This window comes from Ipomoea nil, unplaced genomic scaffold (assembly GCF_001879475.1).
Source record: "Ipomoea nil cultivar Tokyo-kokei standard unplaced genomic scaffold, Asagao_1.1 scaffold3069, whole genome shotgun sequence".
Taxonomy (NCBI): domain Eukaryota; kingdom Viridiplantae; phylum Streptophyta; class Magnoliopsida; order Solanales; family Convolvulaceae; genus Ipomoea; species Ipomoea nil.
Window position 1 is genome coordinate 2,711,241 of NW_017619497.1, and position 9,320 is coordinate 2,720,560.

The 9,320-nt window shown below is 32.9% G+C and overlaps 2 protein-coding genes across 3 annotated transcripts; one reads left to right on the forward strand and one right to left on the reverse strand.

Moving 5' to 3' along the window:
* Window positions 1-253: 253 nt before the first annotated feature.
* On the reverse strand, window positions 254-3,398 carry LOC109165588. Of its 2 annotated transcripts, XM_019314427.1 has the most exons (3): window positions 2,914-3,398; window positions 1,262-1,287; window positions 254-1,201 (listed from the first exon to the last, which is right to left on the reverse strand). In XM_019314427.1, the coding sequence occupies exon 3, from the start codon at window positions 1,175-1,177 to the stop codon at window positions 566-568; it is 612 nt and encodes a 203-aa protein (XP_019169972.1). In that variant the 5' UTR covers window positions 1,178-1,201; window positions 1,262-1,287; window positions 2,914-3,398; the 3' UTR covers window positions 254-565. The 2 variants fall into 2 exon arrangements, with proteins under 2 accessions (XP_019169972.1, XP_019169971.1); XM_019314426.1 differs by having other exon boundaries at window positions 254-1,287.
* A 1,651-nt stretch (window positions 3,399-5,049) lies between these two features.
* Window positions 5,050-5,696, forward strand: LOC109165589 (VQ motif-containing protein 11-like). Its single transcript, XM_019314428.1, has one exon. The coding sequence runs from the start codon at window positions 5,061-5,063 to the stop codon at window positions 5,655-5,657; it is 597 nt and encodes a 198-aa protein (XP_019169973.1). The 5' UTR covers window positions 5,050-5,060; the 3' UTR covers window positions 5,658-5,696.
* The last annotated feature ends 3,624 nt before the right edge of the window (window positions 5,697-9,320 follow it).

Sequence of the window (9,320 nt, forward strand, 5' to 3'; positions counted from 1 at the left end):
TTTAACCACTAATATAGTTTATAAGTTTTTAATAATTTGTAATTTAAAATATTTTCTCATTTTATATCACTAACGCTTATTACTTTTAAGTATGTTTAAATTCCTAATTTGAAATCCTACAAAAAGTATAATATCCACATCAAAAAGAAATAATTATCTTATAATACAACAAACATAAGTTCATTAATTCTATAATTTTGATCCGTGCATCGCATGGGTAAGTTACTAGTATTAATTGTTTTGATAAAAGAGATTAATTGACAAATGCTGCAAGATATTTAGAAAAACTTACCAGTTGCATACAACAAAACAGCTTTGTTTGGAGATCTATGCACACTGTTAAACATTTGCTTGCTGGGGTGACTTAAATTGGATCAAATCATGATGCTAGTAAAATAGCTTTAACAAAACCATGTAATGCAAATAGAAATATAGGATTGATTCCTCAGAATAGAAGACAAAGTACACATTCAAAATCCTCTCTTCTTGGAACTACTTCCAGAGAAAATTTGCAGATCCCTCTCATCTTCTATATTCCATGTCCAGGCCTCCACCCACACAAGTCCTACGAAAGCTCAACAATTTTTGGTCTCTTTCTTGGCTGCTGCTTATTCTTTGATGCTTCACTGGAAGAAGAATCCTTTTCAACAGGGTTAGCAGTTTTCCCCTTTTTAGGAAAAGGTCTCTCAGCTTCATCATCATCTCCATCGCTATCCTCGCTATCCTCATCATCACTGCTCTCTTCTGATTCCGTCTCGCTACTACTAACAGCCAAAGGAATCACCGGTTGATAACCAGATAATGCAGACTCAGCAGCAGCTACAGCTTCCTCAGTTTGCAGCTCTGCAACACCAAGCATCAAGTCCATTTCAATATATTCAGATTCTTCCCCAGTCAGAGCTTCTATATCGTACTTCTTCCCTGGATTCGTTTTCGCATCAAGCTCCAAAGTTTTATTTGCTTCCGATATCACTCCCAGGAAATCCTTCACTTTACCTAGAAATTGGCTCTGAGGAATGGAAGAAATGGCAGGTTTCTTATCAGGAGGGTTGAGTTTAGTACTTCGGGACACAAAACTTTCATCTCCATTGCAAAAACTGAGTTTCGATTCCAAAGACGAAGCAGAGGGTGTGCTTTTGTCCTCCAAATCAAGCAGAGCTTTGCTGTTAGACTTCATTTACTGGTGTATTAAGAAATTAATATAAACAAAAGTATGGGAAGCTATTCTGGCTCTCAATCAGAATTGGCAAAAATGTATGTCCTCCTGGGAACAAATGTTGATATCACCTGCAGCGAAGCATCCAATTAGTACCTTAGAACAAGATACATAAACAACACTAGAACACTAATTAAAAATCTGGAACTTTCCTAATAGTTTGTGCTATCCATTCATTAAAGTGTAAGCTTATTCCTTCTTGAAAATGCAAATCATTCCAAAGCTATGTGGACAAAAAGAAAACTTTTAAAAGACAAGAAGAATTCCCTAAGCCACATCTATGTGCTATGTTTACTTGTTTAGAATAAGATTTTTTTTAAAGCCCCTTCAAAAAAAAAAAAAAAAAAAAAATTCTCAAGGGCTAAGTAACTCGCGAGCTATCTGAATAGGCTAAAAAGCCTAGTTAAATGAGACAAATTATCATGTGGATGAGTTCAAAACAATAGCGTTTTGATGTTAAATTTTTTTTTTTTTTGTTTCGCATGTGTTAGAATAATGAACACTTTAGGATAAGATAATATATTTTATAAATTAAAATAATGTACTTTATGTTAAAAGTTCACTACATTGTTATTTGCAGATCAACTCTAAGGGAAGCATGAAATTCACAACATCCTCCTGACTTAAAATTGTTTTTTTTTTTTTTTTTTGGAATTACAGTAGAATTTGTTCTCCATTTAGTTAATATAAATGCCTAAATGGAATATGGTCTTTGTAATGAGTTGATCACAAGTTCAACTTTGTTTGTTTGATTGTATTAAATTTATATATATATTAAAAAAAAAAAAAAGGCTACTTACTATTTGATGATTAAATATTTCAATATTTCTTTTTTTAAAGAAAAACAAATAAATTCTAACTGACTTTGATGATTATGAAAACAAAGTAAAGACAATCGTTTAATTAAAGTCACTCAAACCTACATATATTATGGAAATTTTAACACGGTTTTTTGAGAAAAAAAAATTATTCAAAGTATTTTAATAGATTAAGATTATAAGTTAAAACATTATTGTTTAATTAAATCGAATATGATCTGCATATATTTTTGTAGTTATATATATACAAATATGGTTGTTTGGGACTTAGCTGTGGGTGTGACTGCCAAAGGTAAATTATTATTATTTTACCTTAAGTTTGATGCTTGTGGGGCACCCTTAGGATTCTTCAGATTTCAGCAGGAGTTGGTAATGCATATGCAAAGTAATTTTGTATTTATTACTGAATAAAGAAAACTAAACATGCAACTAATAGATTGTAATGCATATGAAACAACATCCTGCATAAGATTTTTCACAGTGATTAGTAGCTATGCATGTAAGAAGAACATATTCAGTGCGAAAACAAAAAAAAAAAAAAAAAAATCTGAAATTGATTGCCCTGGTAGGGCAATTTAGCCTAACATTACTAATTGAATTAAACAAAGATCATTGAAAATGACAAACAACTAGGAGTTATCAATTGGGCAGAGTACACCAAAATAAGCTGGAATGATTGTTTGGATACACCATTGAAGTGGACAGATCTAATGGCAGAATTATTCGAATGTTCAAGCGTAAAATTGATAACAAGTAGGAAAAAACAATTATACTCAATAAGTTTAAAGATTTTGACTAAAACAAAACAAATTGAAGCAAATGACCCAAAGCGGAAAAATGGTCATAACAAACATAGATAGAAAAGGGGGATTTTTTTACCTGGTGAGAAAAAGGAATGTTTGCTCGCAGTCCTTTGAAAACGAGAAGAGGCCAGAATCCGGAGGCGGAGAATTTGAGCCGGAAAGATACAGTGAGATGGTTGAGAAGCGGACACGGACACAGAGAGAGTGAGAGGTGCGAGAGCGGCAAAGAGGATAGGGTTAGGGTTGAGAAGCGGACACTGGACACAGAGAGAGTGAGAGGTGCCGTCGGAAAGAAAATAGATGGAAGAAGCACCGTCCTCTGCAGCCGGAAGTTGCCGCGCCGCTGCTGACGTGGTCGCAGATCTGGAGTATAGTGGCAACTCGGCAAGAAGAAGCTTCTAAGTTGGTGTGACCATTGTCGCCGGAGTCGTTCAGGTGCTAAGCTACAACGAAGAAGAAGAAGAAAAGGTAGGTATGAAGATTGATGGAAGGAGGCGGAGGTCGTCACTCTTCAAATTAGCGAACTTGTCACTTGAGAGAAGAGGCGAAGGTCTCAACTCTAAAGATAATACTAGTATTAGATTTTAGGGTTCATAACTTGATACGGAGTATAATTTAATTAATTAATTAATTAATATAAAGAAAAAATTGTATCTTTAATCCTTGAGTTATAACTAAATTTTGATTCAGTCCCTAAGTTATGATCGTATCTGAGTTTAATCCCTTGGTTATAAGCGAAGTGCCGTGGTGAGTTTGGTCCCTAGCGTATCTGACAGAAAATTTAAAAATAATTTAATAATAGACGGGTAAAATATAAATTTTAAATTATAATCTTCTTCTTACGTTGAAACCTATTGTTCAACAGTCATTCTTTTCTTCTTATACCTATAATCTAATGCTTTTGTCAACCCCAAGCTCTGAAATTCCAAACTCGTCCACTTCCAAGCTGCGAAATTCACAAATAAATTGTTTCTCTATTTTATATGTTTAAATAAATAATCACTATTTTCCATATTGATGAACCAATTTAACCATTAATTATAGGATGTCATCTCTTAGTTGTGGTACTTCATCTTTCCCACCAAAATGTCATGGAGTTATGTCAATCGAGGGAAGAGATACTAAGCTTGTCCATGTTATGTAGCAAATTTTTGTATTTGTCAAAAAATTGTAAGACACTAAGACCTAAACTGGAATTTCACATGCGCAAAAAAAAAAATTCTCAATCTACCTTAGAGCAACTCTAATAATGGATTTTTTTTTTTTTTTTGTTGAGTTTTTCAGGCCAATTAAGAGTGTGAAAACGGAAGAAAAAAATATGAAAAATAAAAATAAAATAGCTATCAGTTAAAAATAAAAATAAAAAATCATGATTAGCTGGTGTACAAAACGAGCACCAATATTGATTAATTTTTATTTTTAATTAAACTTCCATAAATCCCACAAAAAATTATGTTTTCGTACAAATATTTTTTTTCCTCTTTCCTCCATCCTCCCTCTTCCAAATCATACAAGAAAACCCCATAGTGTATAAATTTAAAGGATTGCATTGTAAATTTGAGAGGTTTTATCTATCTGAATTCTACTACATAATTCTCAACCTCTACTTATTCAGTTTTACTCCACGATGTGGCAAGAAATGATAAATTATTTTCATCATGTGAATCTCAAGAAAAATATCATCAACATCAAAATTTTAAGTAAGAGAGCAAGACTTGGGAGTCAAAGTAGTATTTTCCTATCTATTTTTACTCTAAAGTACAGTGCATAGACGATAAACAATAATCGGTACATGATTATATATAAATAATTGAATTATAATACATGAACTCTTAACTTTTATTTTATGTTAATGCGACAATACATTTTCATTGATTAAAAAATATGTTACAATTTTTATTTTCTTTTTAATAAAATAAGAACGCTTAAACAGCCTCAATCAAGTTTATCAAATTATTGATTTAGCAATCATATAAAGTTATATTACAAGTTCAATTTCTAATGCAATAGTAATTACAAATTTCTCTAAATACTCAAAAAAAAAACATTCTATTCCTTTTCTTTTCATCCTCCAATAAAATTTAAACATCCAACAAAAATTTTATCTCCTAAGAATCTATTTGTCATTTTCGAAAGTTGTAATATACAATTTCACATATAATGTGACATCCTATCATATCACTTCTTCTGCATTTCCATTTTCTTCCTTCTCTCTAAGTCACCATGCCTTCTTCTTCTTCTAACCCTAACCCTCTAAACAACACAAATACTCATAATGTCCCATATGCCCCATTATTGCCATGCGGCTTTCCCCCCAACACCACTTTCGTCCAAACAGACCCTTCAAACTTTCAGGCCGTCGTCCAGAGACTCACCGGCGCAACCCAAGACCCATCGGTCCAGAAGCTCCCCGTCGTCCTCCCCGCACGCCGTGCCGGAAAACCCAACTCCGCCCATCACCGCCCACCCTTCAAGCTCCACGAACGAAGGCTGCAGACCTCAAAAAAGCTCCAGATCACCCTCAACGGCGGCGGCGGCGGAACAGTTGGACGGCTATCGCCGTCTGCTTCGGCGGCGGCGGCGACGCGTGTGGTGATGGGCTCACCCGTGTCGCCGCTGGAAATGTTGGCACGACGGAGCCCGACGTCGGCGGTGGAAAATGAAGAAGAAGAAGAGAGGGGCATTTCGGAGAAGGGGTTTTGTTTCCGTCCGAGTCCACTCAGTACGCCTAGAGGCGGCGGCCGGTCTGAACCGCCGGAGCTTTTGCCTCTGTTTCCCCTTCACTCACCATCAACACGCCACCATTCATCTTGTTCATAATGTCATCATTTTATTTTCCTGTTTAAATTTATTTTATGAAAATATTGTAATATCATATTTAATTCTTCGTGGATTTTAGTTAAGCTTAATTATATGCTAATATATCAATTAATGGAATGGCAGTCCTTTGCCTACAATCTTGTCATCCAAGAATCAACTGAGCTACCATGCCAATCTGTAGTCGTATTCCTTTATTTTGTGATTATTACACTCCATATAAGAAGTTTAAAAGTTAAAAAAAAAAAAAAAAAAGGTATAATTGAATGTGCATATAATCTCGGGGTGGGAGAGAAATCTCCAATTTAGTTGTCTCATCCAATAGAGGTGTCTACAATTCAACAAAGAATTAGTTACTATATTCAATGATGGAAACTCTAGATACATTCAAAAAAAAAAAAAAAAAAAAATTGAGTGTGCCTATTTATGCTTAGCTTACACTTGCAATACCTATTCACTTACATTTTTTTTTTTAAAAAAAATCTTTAGAACATGAAGACACAAATATAACTATAACTCTATAATAAATCACTATTAGTTATAACATAGCAAATTAATTTATAAATTATTGTAAATTAATAATTTTTTTTTGAATGATGAAAGAAACTCACTGCCACTATTAGTGTGTACTAAATAAAGAGTAAATACCCAAAATGGTCCCTCGACTATAGCTAAATTCACAAATTGGTCCTCGACTTTCAATTTCAACCAATTAAGTCCTTAACTTTGTAATTTTGACACGATTTGGTTCTCTATCTATTTGACCGTTTGTTGACCGTGATCGACGATCTCCAGAAGAACCTTCAGCTCTCGTCGGAGCACGTGGAGGCTTGCACTGGTTCGGAAACACGTCGTCTTCTTCGCTCTGGTACGAACTCAACTACATTGAATTCAAAGGGAGGATGAAGAAAGGCGACCGGATTTGGTAGATTGCTTTCGGCAGTGGATTCAAATGTAACAGTGCGGTCTGGAAATGCAACTAGAACCTTAAAAAATCGACGATGGACCATGAAATTACATATATATCCTCAAAAATCACAGTCAACAAATGGTCAAATAGACAGAGGACCATATTGTGTTAAAATTACAAAGTTAAGGACTTAATTGGTTGAAATTGAAAGTCGAGGACTAATTTGTGAATTTAGCTATAGTTGAAGGACCACTTTGGGTATTTACTCCTAAATAAATATCGCTTCTATATAATATATAACTTGTAACCCAACAAGGTAGCTCAAGTGACAAATGAGCTCTCTTTGTGGGGGAGAATCCGGGATAACCTAGGTATTCCCACAAGTGACGATTCCCTTTGGGCCAGCTCCTGTACCTCTCAGAGCGAACCGAATGGACCTGGACTGTTAAACGGACAGAGAAAGATCCGGACCACATTGTGGTTTACACCTAAAAAAAATTATATAACCCGTACACATTGAAGAGAGGTCAACTGCAAATCTGCAATAAATAAATTAAAGATTTTCTTCATGCATGCAAATATCAATTATTATGTTAGTATTTTGTTTTTGGGTTTCTTTTTGGCAACATTATTGTACATGGAATTATTGTACTCCATATCACGTAAGCCATGATTTTCTTGGGAGTGAAAAATTTGAAGTGTAGGCAAGTGCAATGGCGTGGTTGTCAGATCAGATCAAGGGCTAGGGTTTAATCTGCAGTGATATGATATTTATGTTTTTACTTTATTTTTATTTCTTGATATGATATATATTTTGATAGAGGCAAAATCTTCAATAATAGACATCTTATGATTTTATGAATTCTTATCCATGAGGTGAGTTATATTTTTCAGGCGTTTGGTTGGAGATGGGAAATTACGTGGGAAAGGAATTGCAATTCCATGGGAGATGAATTACTGAAAATAAAGTGGGAATTTAAATTCCAGTGTTTGGTTTATAGGAATAGAATTACTGGGAATTTCAATTCTAATGTTTGGTATACATGGAAATTGAAAGGGAATAAGTAGTATAAAGTCCAAAATGTCCATTGTTATTGTCATGCATTAGTTTTAGGTCAAAAAAGAAATGGGTAATTTTGACTCATCACTATCTTTTTTTTTTCTTCTTAAAATCTCAAGAATTAAAATCACAGGTGGGACATGAAATTTTAATTCCATGAAAATGGGGGAATTGCAATTCTATGGAATTGCAATTAATTTCTTTCAACCAAACAAGGGAATTTTGTGACCTTTGGAATTAGGTGGGAAGGGAATTTAAATTCCCTTCAACCAAACGCCTTGTTATAGTTTCTCATAAGTAAATCTTCAATCCCAAAATATTACTATATTTTAATTTTAAAGTATCACATTTTTCCTAATAAATATTACCCTTATGAATAATAATCAATCTATTTATCTACACTTAGTATTACACTTTTTCTAATAAGTATTATGTTTTCACTTAAGTAACAATCAATCAATTAATTTATCTTGATTAATATTACACGTTTTTCTCATAATAAATGTCTATACCTTCAACTCCTAAATATTATATTTTCATTAAAAGTATCACACTTTAATTTTTGATCTGGTTTAATGAAGTGCTATTTTCTCTTCAATAATAATAACAACAACAACAACAACAACAATAATAATAATAATAATAATAATAATAATAATAATAATAATGTGTAAATATAATTGGTGATATTAAGTTTTTTTTTTTAAATGAAAAAAATGCTATATATCTTGACAAAAAAAAAAAATATCTTCCATACAAGTGAATAAGGATAGCAATTCATTTCTATAACCGAGTTGTTAGATAACAAGCACATTTGCCTAATTTATGAAAATACTAAACAATGATAAATAAAATCTTCAAAATATAGCACCGCATGCGTACATCTAAATATAGTTATTAATTTGAGCAATTATTTACACAAATTCAAGCAATGATAACATCAAAATATATAAACGATCCAAATCATATCTTTAATTGTACTATATTATATTTGATATTCTAATTTAAATAATTATATATTGATTCATATATTATTAATATATTACAACAAATTCATTCCCTGCATCGCACAGGTGCAAATACTAGTAATAATAATAATAATAATAATACTCCGTAATACATTAGCCTATGGTGCCAGACTGCAAGATGGAACACACATTGTCACATTATTGCTAGCCAGAACCCAGCTCTGGCTTTTACGTGTTTGGTATGGTAGGCCGTAGGCCAGGGTAATTGGATGAATAAATTTGTCATTTTGCCAAGTAATTTTTCTCATACACTATTTTCATATTCATTTATTGGAATTATTAATTTTTTTTTTTTTTTTTTTTTTTACTAGAGTATCAATATATATCCCAAAAAATCAATAGTTCATCATTATCGGGTTTGATCATGTGACTATCCATTTGAAATTGTATAAAATGGATACTTCCTTCTAAAGAAGTAAAGAATTCAGTTTCAAATTTGTGAAATAGCCTGCGAATCAAGTTTTCTGTAGCATTGCTAGGGAAGTTGTTTCTATGTCTGACGGTAAGGAATGTTTGACCATTCCATGGATCGTTATTGTAAACGTTTCAGTCTATGATTAATGAATTAGCTTCTTTGTTTACAAAAAAAAAGAGTAAAGAATTATGAGTGTTTAAAAAAAAAAAAGTATCAGTATATATATGGGAGGTGTCATTAAATGCTTAAAGGA